This window comes from Melozone crissalis, unplaced genomic scaffold (genome assembly GCF_028551555.1).
Source record: "Melozone crissalis strain CALT ecotype California unplaced genomic scaffold, PUWL_Pcris_2 ptg000029l_1, whole genome shotgun sequence".
Classification (NCBI taxonomy): domain Eukaryota; kingdom Metazoa; phylum Chordata; class Aves; order Passeriformes; family Passerellidae; genus Melozone; species Melozone crissalis.
Window position 1 is genome coordinate 10,722,053 of NW_026535807.1, and position 20,909 is coordinate 10,742,961.

The 20,909-nt window shown below is 51.2% G+C and overlaps 1 protein-coding gene across 1 annotated transcript in view; it reads right to left on the bottom strand.

Moving 5' to 3' along the window:
- Positions 1 to 1,147: 1,147 nt before the first annotated feature.
- Positions 1,148 to 20,909, bottom strand: part of PLXNA1 (plexin A1) — a 111,953-nt gene continuing 92,191 nt past the window's right edge. Inside the window, exons 23-32 of the mRNA XM_054280706.1 lie at positions 18,389 to 18,455; positions 13,699 to 13,845; positions 12,737 to 12,896; positions 12,084 to 12,187; positions 11,560 to 11,656; positions 10,726 to 10,916; positions 9,883 to 10,052; positions 8,015 to 8,227; positions 4,961 to 5,111; positions 1,148 to 1,583 (exon numbers count right to left, since the gene is read on the bottom strand). Of these exons, the coding sequence (XP_054136681.1) occupies positions 1,488 to 1,583; positions 4,961 to 5,111; positions 8,015 to 8,227; positions 9,883 to 10,052; positions 10,726 to 10,916; positions 11,560 to 11,656; positions 12,084 to 12,187; positions 12,737 to 12,896; positions 13,699 to 13,845; positions 18,389 to 18,455 (1,396 nt within the window). The 3' untranslated portion in view covers positions 1,148 to 1,487. The remainder of the gene's footprint in view (positions 1,584 to 4,960; positions 5,112 to 8,014; positions 8,228 to 9,882; positions 10,053 to 10,725; positions 10,917 to 11,559; positions 11,657 to 12,083; positions 12,188 to 12,736; positions 12,897 to 13,698; positions 13,846 to 18,388; positions 18,456 to 20,909) is intronic.

Here is a 20,909-nt window from a genome sequence, read left to right on the forward strand (position 1 = left end):
AGGGGGAGAAAGAAGGAAAAGACAGAGAAAGAAAGGTCAGTCTTGGGTGGAAGGTCCTGCACATGTTTGGGGTCCCCAGGTGGAAGAGCAGGTGACAGCCCCATGGCAGCCGGAATCCCCGTCCCTGCATGGGCTGGGAGCCCAGTGGGGTTTGCCAGGGGGATCCCAGGCAGGAGTGCAGGGGAGCTGCCTCCCCTCTCACTGGGGATCTGCTCTCTTCCCCTGCATCAGCACAAAAAGATGACGGGCAAAAATAAACCTAAAGGGGCTTTGTTAAGGCGGCTCCAGTGCCAAAGAATCTGACACAAGAAACCAGGCTGGCTCCCCATCAACCCTCCTGACAGCCCCCAAGGTCCCACAGCCATCCTCCACCCCACATCAGCCCAGGACAGGCAGGAGCAGGCAGCACTGCCCAGACCAGCCCACGGCCACCGAATCGGGAAAACAAGGACAGGCTCAACAAAACACCAACCATCCCTCAGCAATCACCCAGGAAAAGAAAAACCAGCCTTGGGATCTCCCTTCCTCTCTGATTTTGACCTCCAGAACCACTCAGCAGCATTAAAATAATAGCATCTATCCAGCTAACAAAACTCCCAACTTTTTTTTCTTCAATTTTTTTTTTTCGCACTAAACAACATTCAAATAAAACATGGCACAGGACATATTTTAGAAATATCAAAGCTCCCTTTCCTGCCCACCCCTAAAGCCCCAACCCCAAATCTCCCCAGCATCAGTCCTTTAGCTTATCACTTAAAATCGTTTTTGTTAGTTTGTTGCAAAAAATTCAGAATATTTTTTTTCCCCTCCCATTTTTTGTTATAATTTTTTTTCCCTTTAAATTAAAAATTTTGTTCGTTTCGTGTAAATTGTGCAAATATAGCAGTTAACACTAGTGGCAGAAGGCCAGAGAGAGAGAGAGAAGGGGGCAGAGACAGAAAAAGAGAGAGGAGGAGGAGGAGAGGGGGTGGACAGCTGGGGGGAAGGAAGGGAGAGCAAGTCAAGTACAGTAAAAATAGGAGCCCACCCACCCTCCCTTCACCAAAGTAACAACAACATCCAAACGCCTTCCTAGGAAGCCCCGCGGTCCCGACCCTCCTGTGCGGGCTCAGGGGCTCTGCCCGGGCCAGGGGCGCCCAGCAGGTCCGTGGGGCAGCCCAGCCCCTTCTCCTCTGCCCCCATGGCCTCTCTGCAAGGTCCCTGCTGCCTGCCGTGGGGCTGGGGCTTGCTCTGTGGCTCAGGGAGTTCCATGGACGCTGCTGCTGCTGCCCTCGGGGTTCGTGGTTTGTTCCGCTAAGCGCGAGGTTTCTCTGGGTGGCCGTGGGGAGCTCCCGCGGGCCCGGCCGGTCCCAGCCCCAAAGTCTTGTGCCCACAGCTGCTGCTGGCCGGTCCTTCCTCCCTCCCTCCCTCTGTCCATCGGTCCGTCTGTCCGTCCGTCCGTCCGTCCTGCCGCCCCGCTGCCGGACGCTGGCGCCGCCGCCGCCTTCTCAGCTGCTTAAGGCCATTGTGTCGATCGCCTGCTCCAGCTTACTCCGCAGCCGCTGCCTCCGGGCCTGCTCGTCCTTCTCCAACGCAGCCAAAATCTGGGGAGAGAGGGGAGGAGAGACGGTGAGGAGGTGCCCTCCTATCCAAAGTGGCTCCTTGTGGCCTGCTGGCTCCTTAAGGGCATCAGGACACGGGGATGCGGCCCTATGGGAAGTGTTCTTGTGCCCCAACAGGGCCAAAGGAAGTGCAAGGTGAAAGACGCCACTGTGAGTGGTGGCGTCCACAAATCGAGCCCACCAGGACCCCCAAAATGTCTGCAGGGACACCAGGGACCTGCCTGACACTAATGAGGAGCCAACCTGCACATGGGAAATGAAGAAAACACAGTCAAACAGCGGGTGAACCCCAAATCCAAGTCAATGACACCTTCCCACCACATCTGTGACTCCAACAATCCTGTAACACCTCAGGGAAGCAGGGGTTGTGTTTCAGAGACCACAGTCAAACCATGAACTGGTTCCACATGCACAAAACCACCAAATCCACAAGGCTTTAGCTGCCACGAGTGTTAAAACCTGTCTCATTTCATCCCAGCTGGGGGACAGTGGGGTGCTGGAAGGGGACATCAGACAGATGCACCAGCAAAGCCTGGGAGCCCCCACTCCTGTTCAAGGGGTGCACCCACAGACACCTGAGAAGGACTTTCCTCCCCTGAAATCCTTTCTCTACACAAGCTGCTGATAAGGATGACAGACTGCAGGCTGGAGGGACAATCCCCTGCCCTGGGCTAGATGTGACCGTGCCCCCAGGCCTGGGGAAGGACTAGTGTAGAGGATGAGACTCAGAGTAGGGAAAAGGGAGTAACAAAGTGTAAAACAAAGGGGCAATTGCCCTCCCAGCAGCCAGTAGTCTCGTCTCAGTAACATCACACCAGCAGAGCAGAAAAGCTGATTTGAAAAAACAAACCTGACAGAAATCTCATCTCCTCGGGTGAGCTAGTTGAGAGAGCAAATTTTTTGCAATTATATATCAAGGCATCCGTCAAAGGGGACTTGATTAACCATTTCATTGGCTGCATAATTGGAAACCAACTGTTGTATAATTAATAGACTTACTAGGAGGCAGGCAAAGTCCATCAGGAGCCCTACAGGTAACTTCTTAATGGGGAATCAGCTCCCTTTGATTAAGAGCTGCTGCAGCGCCGGCGAGTTGTTGAGAGGCAGGCAGAGCATGCTGAGGAGCATCCACCACTCTGCCACAACCAGCCTCCGGCCACCAGGAGACGGGATCTCCCCCAGGCTATTTTGGGGCAGAACCAGGCTGTCTCCTGGGGCAGTAAGAGATGCCTGATGGGGAATCTCTCCCCAAAAGAGAAAGAAAAGCTACATCTGGGCACTGGTGTCAGCTCCCAAGGGGGGGGAATATCACCAGCATCAGCTGGACACATCTGATTTACCTCCTCTGGCAGCAACATCTCAGGGAAGCAGCTGGACTGCAAAGAACTCATGGATTCTGCCACGAACCTGCTACTGGGAACACTCCCCCCCATCCATCTCCACAGATGCTCTCAGCCCTCATTATACACACAGAGTAAAATACCTGTAGTGACACACAGAAATCAAAACCCCATATGCCTGAAAGGTGCCTGAGCTGGAACCAAATGAGATTGGTCACAGAAGTGAAGGGAAGCCTATTCCCCCTACCTGCCTCCTCTGCCTCTCCCAACCAGACAGAGGTATATCCTGGAATGCTGAGGTGCCAAATGATTCCCAAACTGCCCAGGCATTTATTTACTCTTATCTCAGCCTTATGGAAACAATGCAGTCAGAGGAAACCTGTGCTGAGTGTAGAGACACCCAGGTTTGTCACCTGCTGTAAGGAGCCAGGACCACTGATTACCAAGATGCAAGTACCCAAATGAAAATTAATTATGATTTTCATTCACAGCCAATGACAGCATATTATTGCACTGAACAACAGGAAAAATTATTCTCTCCCATTTTGCATCAAAGAGGGTGCAATCGGGCTGCATATAATTGTGCTTAATGATGAAAACAAACAAAGGGAACAGCTGCGATTTATTAATCCCATTACAAATAATAAAAGAAGTTCCTGAGAGCTGTGAACACACTTGTGATGCTCAGAGAGCAGGCAGCAGCAAGACACTCAACAGATGTCAGGCTGCTGTTGGCAGGCAAGAAGAGGACCTGTGCCCCTAAAGAGCAGCTCATTGGTGCCATGGGTTCATCTCACATGGTCCCCTCCATGCTCTCACCCAGGGCTTGGAGGATTCATTTAAGGATTGTGGGACTTTTAGCCTGGAGGAACTGAGCAATGGATGACGGCTCAGGGATGATAGCTGGACCACAGCAAATCTGGATTGCTCCACTTTCACTCTCATGGTAGCCACAGAACAGTGTGCAAGCTGTAAAACCCCAAAAGCCCTTCATGGCCAGCCCATTTCCCAGAGCAATAGGGGCCTCTGGGATGTGTCATCCAAAATCATCCTAAGGGCTGGCATAGAGGTCCCACCAGCATGGTCATCAGTACATGGCCATCAGCTGCATGATGACCACAGCATCTTCACAAGAACCAGAATCTCCTCTTCCCTCCTGTAAAGCACTGAGTTCCATAGGATATTGGCCACCATGATTCCAGAGCTGACCTTAAACCCAGGAGCCAGGTCTGCTACAACTTGCCCATGGATTCTTTAAATTCACACCTCAAAGAGGCAATGGGAGAAGCTTCTTTGCATTGCTGCATGGAACAACAGGCACCCCATTTCCTCTCCTGGCTCTGAGTGGGAAGATGTTCTGGCACTCTGTCACTTAAATTAGCCACCATTCAGATATAGTCATCAACTCCTTTATTGGGACAATAAAATCTGTACTATCCTGCTATGTGTATAGACCTATATTTTACTGTAGTTACATATTTTATTGCTTTAATAAGATGTAGGCTGTGGATTTGAGCAGAGTTTTGAGAAATTAATTTGTATAAATTACAACAGAGAAGTTCTTAACCATCCTTACTGACAACCATAAAACAAGCACTGGAGAGACCACCACATCCTCTAAGATCCCTGGGGAGAGGAGCCAAACACCACATGTACAGTTCCACAGCACTGATACCACCATGGTGCAGGGTTGGTGGCAGGGGATAGGGGAAGCACGCTGAGATAATGCTGGGATCTCTGCAGCCTCATGGAGCTCATGTGCCAAATGTGTAGAAAAATAGGTGTTTCCCACATTACTCACTGCAGAAAATATGAGGAATGAGCACTGCCCACTCCAGCTCCTGGCTTCATGCCTCCCAAACCTTTCCTTCTCCAGCAGCCCAAGCACAGACGTGGAATATGTTACTATTCCACATTTCACAGTTTGTTTTTCTATAGGAAAAAGCAGGGGACTGCAGAAACAAGGACAAAAGGACTCCAGTGGCAGCTCAGGCCTGCCTGTGCCTCACCACATCTTACCTCATCCTTGTACTTGGTGATGTAGGAGTAGATCTCGTGCAGGGCACTCATGCTGTTGAACTGGCTGAGGTGTAACCGTGACTGCTCCGCCAGGTACGCGCTCATGTCCTGGTCACTGATCGCTGGCATTTTAGCTATATCTGCATAATATCTGCAGGGAGGAACAGAGGGGTGAGTCAGAAACAGGGACAGGCACGAAGGGATGGGTCCCCACCACCATGGTCACAGAGAACAGCCATGGAAAGGCAAGTGAAGAGCATCTTTCCTCCAAGCAGGGACATACAATCACCCATTTTAACACTGCTCACTAAGAGGTCTCTGAGCATTCCACAGAGCAGTCAACACAGTTAAGAATGTGCTCCTATGGAGCAGCACCCAGCTGAGTCCAATTCTGCTCACCATGCTGGGAAGCCAAGCAATCTTGCTCTAAGGGATTTTCCGCCCTCTCCTAAACTACACATTTTTTGTCCTTCCCATCCCATTGGCATGCTACATGCACCAGGACCCTCCACACCTGCAGTAGCACACAAGGTTTTGCTACTACTCTCCTAAGGTCACCATGTGCCTCAAGCCATCAATGCCCCTTTGAATTCAATTAAATACTTGGGTTGTGAACACATGACAAGGTGACATCCTGCCCCTGCAGCAATACATGTGCTGTGGCAGTGGAAAAACAGAATATCCAACAGGATGTTGGTCACAACCTTGAGAGGACAAAGCTGCAGCATCCCCTTACAGCAGGAGTTACACCAAGCAGACACACCAGTGGACTGGCTGCTGAGGAGCTTTTGGAAGCCAGGGTTGTGTCCATAGGCCTTGTTTTAAAAGAAACCCCACCCACAGCAAACAAGCTCTTCCAGCATTTCCACCTGGAAATGCAGAGTGCCAGCCTCTCTCAGGTTTGCTCTGCTCCTCATGACTCCCCACTTGGTAAAGTTTCTGGTACAGTGATTAGCACCACTTAGCTGAATGCTGAGATGGAACACTGCTGAAGCATTTGGATAGGAGCAGATGGCAGCAAGACCACTTAAGAAGATGAATATGAGGATCCACTCCATCCCACTGCACTGAGCTCAACTAGTGATAAACCACTTGGGCAGTTTTAACAAAGAGGCTCATTCATACCCAGAAAATGATGCAAGGATGCTGCCAGGAGAGCAGTGGTCCGAGGTGAGGACCTCTGACTAAACCAGGCATCTCCTACACCCCTAGAGAGATCTCACACCCCAGAGTGACATCCCCTAAAGCAGCAGTTTCACACTCCAGGTGTTATCATGACGTATAGGATGGAAGAAACCATCATTTTTCAATACAAGTGTGCATGGCCCACATGGACCAGTCACACCAGCCATTTCCAGAGGACACCTATGACCCCAGCAGTAGTCCCTTTGGGTTTCCCCAGGTTTCCCTCTTCCTAAGCCTTTCCCTGTGCTATTCCTGCCTCAGACTAGCAGGATGCCCTTCTTTCAGCTGGTGCCTGAGCCACAGCAGCAGACAGACCTGCTGCTGGGACCGGCAGTCCCACTCAGCCACCCCCACACCACTCCCATCCCTCCTCTGCAAAGCTCTGTGACTATAACTGTGCCAAAAGCCAGAAGTGCTGATTATGCCATAAATCCCTGCAGCAGAGGAACAATAGTAGACACAGTCACCCCCTGCACAGGACATCTCTGCCCCCTGCTCATCTGCCTCTGGGACCATACTGGAGGTAAGCAATGGCAGGAACATCTGTCACCACTGAGATCTCCCACCTCCTCCCCGGGGATGCAGAATGTCTAGACCAATGTTTAACTCTGAAATGGTTTGATACCTTTTTTCTTCCAGGCACATACACAGAGCTGAATATTTTTGTCATAGAGATGGCAAGGTCAGAGAAATTCGCCTTATGAAGCTTGTGATGTTCCTATGGGACCCCAGTCCAAAGCCCCATCCAGCCCCATGCAAAGAACTTCCCCCTATTACAATGCAGCTCATCTCTCAGCTCAGGCATCATATTTCAGGGGCACCTTTGCTTCTGATCCAAGCCCTGCCTTCCTCGAGGGAAGACACTTGTCTTTGTACTTGCCTGTGAAACAGCAAGCATGCCAATGGTGCAACAAAAATATCTGTGTACAAACAGTACCCAACGATGATTTAGGCTACAAAGTTCCACCCTTACAAACAAGAGAATATGACATTTACTGTTGTCTGGACATCCTTCATTCAGTTCATTCTGTATTTGGTCAAGATGCTGAAAAAGGGCTCTCAGTTAAGAAAAAAGCATCACCTTTAGCCCAGCACATCATCACCAAGGAAAAGTTGCAACAGCAACCTGAAATCTGGCATTTTTTAAGTTTCATGAAGTTCCATTTCACAAGATGGCAACATTTTAACTGTAGCTCTGTTTGGAGGGCTTTGGAGGACATCTCCTAGGTTTCTCTCCCAAAAGGATAAAGCTAAACACAGCATTATGTCTGAGTGCATCAATTTGCAATCAGTCTCATTCAAACCCTGAACCTTTAACACTACATTAATTCAGCAGGACAGAGGGACATCTCAGCTAACAGGGAAGGTGGAAGCTGTTGGAAGGTGTCAGGGGACCTGCTCCTCTCCCTGCTCCTCAGCACAGAGACTGCAGCCTGAGCACTGGGAAATGATAATTTTCAAGCATTTCAGCAAAAACTGCATGTATTGTTGTGATACAAAAAAAGCACTTCTCTAGTCCAAGGCTGAGTTCTCACCGCTCTTCAAAAGCAATCAAGCGAGGTGTTAGTAATTCCCTAGTACAGACCAAGTTTTTACAACAGAAAACATCAGACAACCTAATAGTGGAGGTTGCTTTTAGCACCCCTTAAGCAAGTCATAAACGGCTCTTTAAAACAATCATTGCAAACTCATTCCAGGAGACAATAATGAGAAAGCATCATCCCCCAAACAAGAGGACCACCTTGTGTGAGCATTAGGACAGTCCTGCTGCAGCCAGCTACCAAGAGGAGCCCTCCCAACAACCCACATCACCACATCCATGAACAAGTCCCCCAGGAGAAGCAAGGAGCTATTGCCAAGTCTACTCACCTTTCTACCCAGCTCTTGTAGTTGGGGATGTCCTTGGCATACAGTAGTTTGTTGGAGGGAGAGTCCTTTCCTAGCTTGTGCTCAGAAGTTGAGCAGGAGTCCATGAAAGTCTGAGCCACCACGGATAGGCAGGCATCAGTAATACTGTTCTTGTGAATGTCGAACACAAACTGGGGGTTCTTAATCACATTCACCCAAAAACGTAGAGGTAGACTGAGGGATGAAGGAAATAGGAGTCAGCACCTGAACCACATCCTGCAGGGCAGCTGGCACATACACGCACCTCCAGTTGTGGAGAAGGAGCTTCCCATGACCCAGAATTGGGCAGGTTGATTTTCCCAGCATTCCAGGGATGCAAACACCCTGGGTAAATGGCTATTCCCCCCTGCCCACCCCAACAAGGCTGCAGTTCTCCACGAAGAAATTCCTCAGCACTGCCAATATCCCCAAGGGCAAAGCAGGGCAGTGCAGATCTGTGGTTTCTCCAAGGACCCACCCTCCCTGGAGAGACCTTGCTGAGCCCGTGGGTCAAACCAGACTCGGTCCCTTTCTCCTACATTAATAATCCTTTTGAAAGCACTGTGTGGCATTTCACACATCTCCCGTGGCAGAGGAGGGAGTTAGCTGGACTCCTCAAGGGACTCATTAGCACATTTAACACCAGAGGAAAATTTAGGTGGCCTCAGATGCTGGAAATAAAGCTCTCAGCTGTAGAGACAGCAGGTCTCCTGGCGAGCCATCGACTGGTTGTTTGCTGCATACTGACACCACATGCCACCCTCCATAGCTCCCCTTCCCAATCCTGCTGGTCCTCTCCTCTCCTAGGAGCACCTCAGAGCCTCCCCCACCAGAAATCCTCCTCACTCTGTCATACCCCAGCACCTACACTCAGTGAATGCTTTTATCTTAAAGAAAACACACTTTGTTCCCCAGGACTTTCCTAATGAGGGTACTGGGTGCATGTACATATTTCATTTGTGAAGGGAATGGCCTGGAGAAATTAGCTCCACATGTCGAATTAGCGCCCAGAGATAAGCACAAGCATTAGTATGCAAGAGCCTGTGTGCCCAGCCCCTGAAGAGTGGGGCTTTTTTCCTCCCTTGCCTTTCACTCCTTCTTTTAATATAGGAAGCTGAGTTATAAATCAGTTCCAAGCACTTCCACGCTCTCACATCTCCATTTAAAAATGTTTCTTTTCCTGCCCTGCTAATTGCAAACAGTTACTGAACTACACAAAAGCGATTTGGCTGCCATTTAACAAATGCCAGACACGGGGAACATACGTACCCGTCTCCAGTCACAGTAAAATCAGAGAGATGAAATCAGTGAGGCAGCAGAAATGAAAAATGCCAGAGGGGGCTGAGGAGCCAGCACTTGCCTGAGCCCCAGTGTGGCACCCAGGAGTGTCACAGGAGTGTCACAGGCTGCCCCGCCCCAGCGTTCAGTGATCAGCAGAGCAGAGCCTGGCTCTGCAGGCAAGGGCAGGGAGGATGTGCACACAGAGCTCTGCTGGCTTTGTTTGGGCACGGCACCTTCAGGACAGCAGAGATGAGAATCGGGGCTGGCATCCCTGGAGGAGCCCGGAGGATGGAGAGGCCAAGGTGAGATGGGAACACAGCCCTGAGCACTGCAGCCATCAGGGGGAGCGTGGTGCTTGGGATCTGGGGAAGGGCTGAGGGAGAACTGCATTCCTGGGATTTTTTCTGCCAAGGAAGGCATGCAAGGGATTTACCCACACCCGAAATACAGAGATATGGGCCTCTCTTGTCCTGGATCGTTTCCAGGTTCATATTTCTGCTCCCTGCGGGAGGGCTTGGGAGCTGTGATGATGTTAGCCCACCCCCCAGCCCACTGTCCTCCTCCATTACCAGTTACTCTTCCAGGTGTGCCTGACATCATAATCATTGATCTGATGCTTATCAGCTTGTTCATCCAGGAAATCAAACATGTATTTGATGGCGAGGGGCAGTGCACTCCCACGGTGAGCTGTGCTGAAGATGGTCTCAAACAGGTCATCCACAAATTTCTGCAGGGTGCCCTGGGGAGGAGAAAGAGAAAAGGGCTGCTCAGCAACACCCTGGGCCAGCAGAGAGGTGGGTCTTTAACTAATGGTGAGCCTCTAACCAATTTCACTTCTATTCCTACACCTGAAAGAGCAGCACTGTACAGTCTGTGTAACCCTGCTGGTTCTCAGTGGTTTATACTGGGAAACAGACACTGCAGTGATGAGGTATCTCCTTCACTGTGTGATCTGGCATGCTAAAAGTATACAAAGAAAAACACCATACAAAACAAAAAAGTGTTGTATGTGCTGAGGGAAGTGGAACATTCTGCAGTGCCAAATGCCTGGGGTAATCACCCTTCCCACATCACCAATTCTGCAGTTTTACCCCAGACATCAAAGAGGCACCTGTCCCAGGGCATCTCTGCTTTGCAGACCGGCAGCTGCTCAAGGATACAGGGAAAAGTAAAAACACCAAAAGGTGCAAAGAGTAAACAGGAAAATCTACTCAGGGAATATTCACTGTAGTTTCAACACACAAACCCTTCACCTCTAGCTCAGAAAAGAGACCAGGTGAGGACCTCTTCCTATGCTACAGCAGGAGGCTAACAAAAGAGCAGTGCTTACCACTTTCGGACAACCCAAATCAGTACCCATCCCCACCCAGATTTCCAGAGCCAGGCACCAGCTCTGGGCCTCTGGGCCATACCTTGGTGGCCAGCAGACGGGTCAGGTAGATCTCAGAGACCATCTTGCTGCCGCGGTCGCCCTCCCGCTGGTCCATGTGGTCGTGGTTTTTCACCAGGTGCCAGAGCTTGGTGCCGCTCTCCAGGTCGGGGGTGATCATGGGGGTCCGCGAGCGCAGGCTGTCGGGGCTGCTGGCTGTCCTCAGCATGCTCTCTGCAAGCACAGGGGATGCTCCCACCCTGCCACCTCTGCCTCACCAGCAGCCCCAGCATCCCCCTTCCCTCCACAGGAGCTTTGGGACTCAGCCTCTGCAGCAGCATGAACCGGGAGCTCTGCTGTGACCTTCCTCACAGCCTGCTGGGCCACACGCAGGCCTGGCTGATGCACAGGGGCCAGAACAACCATGGAGAAAATTCTGCAGAGCCTGTCCTGCTCCCAGCACACAAGTGCCAGGATCACAGATGCTTCCTGATCATACTATTCCCTTCCAAACCAAGGCTGAAGTACACCTGCCAGTACATTCGTGGGAGTCTTCAACTCTGCTCTTTTAAGTGCTAAGTGCCTCTGTGCTTATTTTAATTAGATTTCAGGGGAATAAAAGGGAAAGGATCCCTTAGCAGCAGCCATCTAACATTTGCCTTTTTCCCCTGAGCCCAAAACACTGCAAAGAAAGATGGCTCTGAGGGCACCTGCTCCCTCTCCAACACCAGAATAGGTAGCATTGTGCAGGAGGGCTGGGAGTCTGGAGGATTTTTTTCACATGAGTTATAGTGACTTGCCCTGTACCTTGGTCCACATGCCCAGCCCAGTGTCACCTCCCCAGCCAGCCCAGAGGAGAATGCCCATGTGCACTCACCATATCTGCTGAGGGATTTGGTGAAGGTGGAGGAGTTGGAGATGTTGTAGGCTGAGTTCTGCTTGGGCACCAGGGCTACCGAGGAGCCATCTGTCACCTGTGAGCAGAAATGGGCTGAGCAGGCTGCCACGCCAGAGAGGCACAGGGGAACAGCCCCAGCACAGGGAGAAACCAGTGCCAGGGGGATGCAGTGACACTGCATCCCAGGGACATCATCTCCAGCAAAGGAGCCTGACATAGCTCTGTGACAGCTGGGGGAAGGGGAAGAACAGGAACACACCAGGAAGCTCGGCATGAAAATGGCAGAGTAAGGTCAGAGAGGGAAACAGCCTCTATGAGCCATGGAAATACCCATTTAACAGGACCACAAACATGAGGTGCAGGCAGGAAAGTGACTGCAGATCTCCTGGCCATGGCCCTGGAGAGCTGAGCCCAGGCCCTGACCAAGCTGAGGAGGGAGAAAAGATGCTCAAGCTCAAAGCAGCTGGTGACTGCTCCATGTTCTCCATCATGGACAGCCTTACCTGGTAGTGGGCCAGGGTGTTCAGCCTCTTCCAGTCATTGTCAATCTTTGTGGTGACATCCTCATCCTGCAGTATGATGCGGGCCATCCTGCCCTGCCGCCACTCTGTCCCCATGAGGGAGAAGGGCTTGTGGTTAGTGGTAATAGGAGCACAAAGATAAGGCAGGGTAGAGCACAGTCCCAAGGCATCAACTTAAGAGGGCTCCCACCCCTCTCTGAGCCCCAGGGCTGATGGCTATCAAAGCGTTGGACAAATCCAAGTACTCAGGGAAAGACAGCATCAGTTTGACCCTGGTGACTGCTACTTTTGCTACTCTCCACTCCCCTGTCCCACCTTTAAGAACAGGACTATTAACACTGCTCTCAAGTATTGCTGGCCTCCTTGGAAGTGTCTCAAGACACCTCAAACCTGCAATTCAGACCCCAGAAGAGTAAAGGGGGCTCTCCTCCCCACCCCTTCCACTGGCAGGATCCACACCCTCATGTCAGGGTCCCCACACACAGTCAGTGCCACCAGCATGGGAAAAGTGAACTGAACAAGCACAAATGTGCTTCTGTAGGATCTGTTGATCATGCCCTGCACAGATTTATTGGCACTTCTGCCTGTAGCCACATCCCTGTTCCCCACAGGGCAGTGCTTGGGCTCTCTCTTACCCAGGTCCATGTCTCCAGCTTTGGGTCTCTGGGAATAGGGCACACCCTTGTAGACAGCATCCAGCAGCTTCTCCTTCACCTGAGTGATGGTGTCGCAGTTCAGCACCTTGACAGGGATCTCTGGGGCATTCTCATTCTCAGGGTTCACACAGTTGAGGGTCTGCACAGGGTGAGAAAGGGTCAAGTGAGAGGCTGTGACACACTGGCTGCAAAGACAGGTCCAAGGACACAAGGCTACAGCTGTCTACAGGCCGTGTCTGCTCACCTCCTGAGCTGCTGCGGAGTTGTAGCCTCATGGCACATCCCTGCTCCCCTTTCCCCAGCTCTCCCTGCCACTCTCAAACCCCCAATTCCCAGAAGGGAAGCACAGTGTCAGTGAAGGAATCCTGAGCCAGCAAACATGCCCAGTGCACCAAAGCCTGTTGAGAACAAGAAATGCCCAGGCACACTCCACTCCCCTCCCAAACCATCCCTGTGGAGACTGAGCTGCAGGTGAAGAACCAGCTGCAGGCTCAGCCAGGGGAAGGGTCTGGCTTGTCATTTAGCTGGACAGAGGACATGGCTCAGAAGAAAGAGAAGTATCATTCCACCTCCTGCAGTAACCTCAAAGCTCTAACTTTGAACCAAACATGAGTTCCACATAGCACAAGCTCAACAGCATCTCCCACCCAAACCTGTCATTGCCAGGGGTTTGCTTGGAAAGATATGGAGCAGGATTCAGTTCATGTTTGGCTTCCTCGGGCCCATGGCAAGAGCAAACCTTACCAAGGAAAGGCCCTGCTTCTGACCTTGTCTGAGATGGGCCCCACTCAGACAGGGTGAGAGGCACCCCAGGAATGCTGGAGAGAACAATAGACAAAATTCTTTCTAAAAGTATTTTGTGTGCCTCCAAGATCTTGTAAATAGCTGGACCTGGCAGTCCTGGCAAGCACCAGTACCACTGAGCTTCTGCTTGCACTAACCAGCATTTTGTAGTCGATCTGCTGCCGGATGAGCTTGTCCTCACTGAGGGAGTAGCGAGCCTCTCCTGTGATGGCATCAATGGGTCCCTTCTCCATCTGCTGCTTGATGGCACAGTAGAGCATGAAGAGTGGTTCCCCAGCACATTCCTGTGGGACAGGGGGATGGAGGAGAGGAGAGAGAGGAGTTAGAAGGTGCCAGGCACCAGCTTTGCCTTTCAAGAACCACCACCATGTCAGAAGTCTCCTGTGGCCCTGCAGCATCAATCCCCACACGTGGCATTATAAAAAGTCTTCATCCCTTGCTCAAGACTGCAAGGGATGGGCGGGTCCATGGTAAAATTCATCCTGTGAAGGAACTCACTGTCTCCTTCCAAACCCACTGGAAGTTGTTTTTCTATCAACCTCAGATACCCAGGGCTTCTAGACACTTCTGGGTGAATTCTGCTCATTCTGCAAGCCAAAGGTGAGCTAAAAATGGTCAATTCAGGTCTACTGAAGAGTAGATTGAATCTGGGGACCTTGAGTATGGAATATAGCCTGTCTTTTGAGCTGCTCAAGACCTGAGGACTGGAAAAGGCACACTGCAGTGGGACAGCCTGGGGGCTCTTGCCCAGATATCACAATGCAGTTCTGACACCTGCCAGGAGCCCAGTCTCACATGAGAGAAGGTCAAAGGAGGTTTCTCCAAATGACAGCTGGGCACAGCCAGCCAGACCTACTGGAAAGGAAAAGCAAGGGAGCAACCCACAGACAACCCTACCCTGAGTCTCCAGGTGATGGAGGGGACCTGGCAATGAGGTTTCCTGCAGTTAATCCATTTGCCACCTACACATCTCCACTGCCAAGGCCTTGTAGTCAGAGCCAGCTTTAGCTACCAGACAGAGCCACAGCAGCATCTATCTCATACATGTGAGGAAGGGAAAGGGAAACTGGACCAGACACTTCCCCCTAAAACATGCTGGATGCTGGATTCAGAAACACTAAGGGACCTGCCAAGGTTGGAATCACCAACCAGCCTGGGGCCAGGATTTGGCATAGCAGGACTGGGAGTGGACGCCCGTTCATAACCCGGGGCCCAAACATGTCCCCTGAGCTGCATGCCAATGAGCCCTTACAGATACAGGCATTAGCCCTAAGGGAGAAAAAAGGGAACAGAGAGGATGGAGAGAAGTCCCAGCAGATTTTACCCCCCTAGCCCTCATCCCTCCCTCCCGGCCGCCTCACAAATAAATTGTACTTTGGTGCAAAGTGCGGCTGCTCTCCCTGTCACCATATGCTGTTAGCATCTCGTTAGCATCTGCGGTAATTAAAGAGACAGCTGCTAACGAGCAGGAACAGGCATACATCATCCCCAGACCTTCCGACAACATGCCTGTCTTTGAAATTATGTTTCATTTGCAAACTTGGCTTCATTAAGTCAGCTTGGAAAAGTGAGAGACCCAAGTGGGTGCTAGGCTGCACAGCACCGGCTGCCTGCAAGGCGAGGTTGGCTGCAGAGTGGTGAGAGCCCAGGGGTCCCAGGGCACCCCAAGCCTACCCCTCTGGCTCTGGTGGAAGGACTTAAATTCCCTTTTTTGGTTCCTTGCAAAAACTCCTTGTGAAATTCCCAAGTCTGTGGAAGTGGTATGGATGGAGGATGGCTTGGAGCAGGACTCCTGCTCCCATCTGCCACGGCTGCTACAGTCTCAGCCCACAGATTTCACCTCTCCAGTAAGGCACAGCTGCTGCCCCCACACCTGAAGCTCTGCACCCACCTCTAGGGATTCACACCAAGAGAGGTGGGCTCAGTCTACACTGGCTTCTCTGTCTGTTCCTAGTGTGGATCCTACCCTTAAAATGCAGCACCTCACTCCCAGCCACACTGTCTCCACTGGCTCTTGAACACCAGGACCAAGGTGCTGCTGTGGGTCACAGCTCACTGGGACAATCCAGATGAGGATAGTTTAGGGATCATCTTTGACAGCGAACTGGGTGGTGGGCAGTTGACCTGGGATGAACTCCATCAGATAAAATACAGCAGGAGACCACTGAGATGTGGCCAGGTGGTCGCTCAGGTTGATGAAGGCAGCCTGTTCCCCAAATGTGACCGTGCCGACCCTGCCAGCCCTTATGCAGTTTGCTCACTGCTGTGGACCTGAGTGAGGGGAGCTCTGGGCGCTCTCCATGTGAGCTGAGCTGGAGGAGGGCAGCTGCAGACACCCTGTGCATGCCCATGTTGATATGTTGGGAGCAGGCTGAGACAAGCCAGCTAATTCCCAAACTGTCTTACTGACTAGATCTAGCTCATCAGGCACCTAATATTGTGCATTTTTCAGCTCTTGTCTCGATTTATCCATCTCCCTTTCCCTGAGGTGTCTCATTAAGAGTCTGATAAATGCTACCACAGGGTCCTCCCGAAAACGCCAGCCCTCGCTGGCTCCCCACGCTGCTGGCCCTGGGCACGAGGGGCTGTCCTGTGCCTGTCCCCATCCCTCACCCCACTGTATCTTGCTCTGCTCAGGGCAGGTTTGCTGAGAGCTGACCCAGTAGCTGGGCACATGGCTGTCTGTCTCATTTACATGCACAATCACTGCAGTTTGGGGCACTTTCCCTGCTGGCATGCTGTCTGTTGTGATACTCCTCATCTACTCCACAGCCCTCTCCTGCTGTTGCTGCCACCTGTCATCCTCACTGTCCAGAGACAGGTGAGAACAGCCCCATGGGTCTCCTCTGGTGGGACCAACCCAGAAGAGGGCATGAGCACATCCTCAAGTCTGTTCCAGTTTAACTCAAGTGACTCAAGGAGTGGAGCTTCAACCACTTCCCAAGGAGATGAATCCCAGTGTAACAAATTTCACAGCCAGCAAGTCCATCCAGGCACTCTGTGTATGTTTCTCTGTAATGGTGCACCTAGATCAGACCTTTCTCCTGCTGCTACCACTCAGACACTGGAGGTGTTTTCCCATGGCTAAGTCATGGTATAGCCAAGTAATTTTTTATAAAGAGGCATTGCCCTGGTTCCACCATCCCCACACCTCTCACCTGCTACTCCTTATCCTCAGACCTGCTCCACAACTGGTAATGTGCCCAGAAGCCTCTCTGAAGGGGGACAAGGACAGATGCAGGACACTGATGGTGCATGAGCTAATCCAAAGTAACTTCTGAGCATGGCCCAGTTCAGCCAGGGACAGGTGAAGGATGTCAGGTCACACACAAAAATATAAAGTCCCCAAACTCTGCTGTGGGTGTTCATAGGCTGTGCACTGCACTTTGCTCAGCCCAAGTGAACTCCTCTAAGGAGCCTTGGACGAGTTTATCCACAAGGAGAGCTACTCCTGCCTGTCCCACCAAGTTCACAGAGCCCAAAGAGCCTTCTGCCAGTGCTCTACTCAATCCCACTGGGCACTGCTGAGGCCAAAGGGCCCTGCTGGGCAAAGCCCTGGCACAAAGGGGTGGTGGGAGGTTTGACATCTCCCTATGACCAGCACAGCTCTTCTCCTCTCCTACCCCTGGCAAGCAAGCTCCAGCATGCTAGATAGATTGTTAGAGATACAGGCTATTCCTCGACAGAGGCAAACAGCCAAGAGCATGTAAGTGATATTATAAATCACCTCTCGTTGACGATCACTTGAGTTCTGCTGAGACTCCTGCTCGCTCTCATCTCTTGGCTGGAAATAGTTCAAACTCTCTTTATCTTAATGAGGGATGAAATCCCACAAAAACAGCAGTGTGCCACCCAGTCTCACTGCACCAACACCAGGCAGCATCCCAAGAAACAGCCCTGCTGCCTGACAAACCAGCAGCAGGATGGCAGGCATCCTTCACCCATCGGAGTCATCCCAAAGCTGCAGCAGGACTGAGCCTGGGGTCCATGCACTGGAGCTGCTGCTGTGTTATCTGCATGGAAAGTGGTGCAGCTGTAGCAGGTGGAAACACTGGTGCTGATGGAATAAATGTCCTCAATATGGGTAGATGCACCAGTGGTAAAAACAGAATTACACTGTGGTGTCCTCTTCTCCTACCCTGATGAAATTGGAAACAGGTGAATAAAAGCTAAAATGCTCTGCAGCCCCATGCAGGTGCAGTTCAGAGCTCTGTCCCTGGCTGTCAACAAGCCCCTCAAGGCATCCATCCCCACCAGAGCACCTTTGTCAGGGGAAGCAGCAGTAGAAGTGGAGATGCCTGCAGGAAACAATTCCCCTACCACAGAACCTCAGTGTTGGAGAGATGAAGGAAAAGCAGCAGCACTACATGAAGAGTGCAACTCATCAAATACAACTCAAAAAAGGCAGAAACAGCCCTGATCACAGCCATGCCTGCAGAAGGATCAGCTCTCAGGGCTTTTTCCTCCTGAGTTACTCAAGCAAAGGCAAGAAGAGAGGAATGGGGACCACTCCAAGACTCAGCTGAGTTGCTTCAGATTTATCTTTCCTCAGGGCACCATTGTTAAAATCTCAAACCCACTATGCATTAAGCAATCCTGATCTGGATTTCATTTCCCAATCTCAGCTATTTCCCAAAAAGAAGACCAGAATCACATCTAAGAAAACCAGGATGGAAACAGAGATCTGGGAAGCAATCTCTGCTCTGGGAGGGAGCAGCAATGCTCAGGACCATGTCGGCCTGGGTTTTGGGTAGCATGCTGCCTGGCCCAGTGAGGCAGGAACCACCTCCCTGTCCACATGGGGCTGCCATCCCTTCCCAAACTCACCTTCAGAAACTTGTAGAGCAGAAAGGTGAACCAATTTGTCAGCATCTTCTCTGCCACTGACTCCGTCCTGTAGGGAAGGTAGAGAGCAAAGCCATCAGCACAGAATATTAAAGGTCTCTGATCTCACCCATTGCCACCTCACCCTCAGACTGTAGCTAAATTATTTTTGGCTTTAAAAGGCTTCATCTGGGAAGTAGGCTCAAAGCAAGGGGCACGAGCAGGCAGCACAAGCTCTGCTGGAAAGCCTGCCCATCAGCAGCCCCCAGGAGGGAAAAGCAAATTGGCCTCCAGTGTATTTGGAGAACTGCAACAAGCTCAACCATGTCCCACTGGGAGTCTCACCAGGGGATGGATGAGAAGCTTTCTGCTTCTCCCTGGTACCTTCTACTTCAGTGAACTTTGTTTCTTCTATGATGTCCCATTGGAAGCAGGCAGCTCTCTCCACAGGAGGATTGTATGAGGCACCTAAGCCAAGTACAATGTCTCCAAACGTACCTCAAGCTCCCCAGACAACCTGAGAAAGGGCTGAGGTTGCAAGGCAAAGACAGATGTAGCTGGAAGCCCCTTTCCCCACCTGGGAGCTGCTGTTGCCTCCTGCTCCTGCAGTGCACTCAGCACTGCCATTGTCCTATGCAGGCCACCAGCGCTGGTGACATGGGACACCCCTGCAACCCCTGAGGCAGCCCTTGATCTCTAAAGCATCAAAGTCCAGGGCCCATAGTAGAGCAAGAGGGCAATGACCACCACCAATCCAGTGGTACATTGCCTTGGTTAAAGCCACAACCAGATTTAGGTCTGGAAACTTTGACCCAAATACATTTTTGATCAAACTTATCCTCACTACTAATTCAGCTGAAAACAAGGCGATTAAAGAAGGAGGGAGTAAGAGAAGTGGCTGGAAACTTAACCTGTTTTCCATGTACTTTTGAAACACAGACACTGTGCCAGGCTTGGAATTTAACCCTTCCATGCCTGCATGGTGAGTTTAGGGTTGCTGTGTGTCTCCTTGGAGTGGGGTGGTAATGTAGGAGTTTGCAAGTTTGCACTCATTTGCTCCAAAGGAAATTTAAAAATGGAGCTGTGCCTCTCAGCTTTTGGATATACAGCTAAAGGAGGCAGGCAAAGCTGCCTTGAGAAAACCTATATATTACCCCTAGTTTCCTGCAGCACAGTTCAAATCCAGATGGCAAAGCAGCAAAACAGGGAAGGTCCAGGCAGTTGCCTGTGTCTGCTGGGGACCATGCACAAAAGGGAGAGCAGAATCCCTCAGGATGGCTGTGAAACATGTGAATAGAATGAGGGACCTCGTGATGCTGGTACTGCAGCCAGGATGTGCCACCCCAGCAGAGAGAGGGACGTGGAGGCTTGGAGGGAGCTGAGGGTGACACCTGACCCTGTGAACCCTGCAGCCCTAGAGGTGCAGCTAACATGCCTGGCTCTGCACCACACTTTATCTCTCTGCCATAAAATTAACACTCCCTTAACATGTCCATTATTTTTAACATGGCCTTCACTCCTAAAATCTCCAGCTTATCCACCCATTAATTATCAGATCAGCCACTTGCAAATGCAGATAGCCCAGAAAGCACAGGCAATACTAATAACCTCAGGGAGATGGCTGCATTCCTCTTGCCCCAGGGAAACAAATACAAATGGTTGACTCAAGAAACAAAATCCAGAAGGAACCAAAATGTTAGAGCCACCAGAAGGAGTCCCACTGCCCAATTCCATGCACTGCCATGCCCAGCAGATGGGCCAGGAGCAGTTCCCAAAGACCAGATGGCTGGGGCAGAAAATCCACTTTCCCAGAGTTTATTCAAGCTGACTCAGTGTCATATGGTCCCTTCCAAGGTTTTCTCTTGTGCTAATGGGGTTTAGCCCTTTTTGTCCTCCCTGGAATAGCACAGATCTCCTTAAACCATTTGAGAACAGCGTTACTTGAGCCTTCAGGGAAGGGAAGGCTTCATACTCCCACCAGGAAAGGATAATCCACCACAGGGAACAAAAAATGGAGAAGGGACATGGAGAGAAAGCCAAGGGGGAAGTGGACTGCAGCTATTCAGCAGACATCCTCCCTGGCCCTAGAAAGGACCTGACAAGCCCATAATGCTTATCTGAAGTGCCACCACTCAGGCTCTGGAGGATGTTTGTCTTTATCCATGATAGAGCCAGATGCCACAGCAATGGGGGGATTATCCAACAACCAAATAAATAAGTAACAGCTCTCCCCAGTTAGATCAATGCTAATCCAGTTGCCCTGGGCAGTAAGCACACTCTCACACCCAAGGCTAAGCAAACAGATAGAGAAGCACGGCTCTCTGCACCATGGCTTCAAGAACAGTCTCTTTGTTAAATATCACTCAGGGAAGCACAAGCAAGGTGCTGGCCAGGGGACTTATCCCTGTCCTTACTGCAAAGGCCCTCGAGCACTGTGGCTGGGGACTGGCAGTCTTTGGGCACTGGTGCAGGCTGGGCTCTGCCCCTGTGCTGCTGCCATGGCTCAGTCACTGCTGCTGCCAGC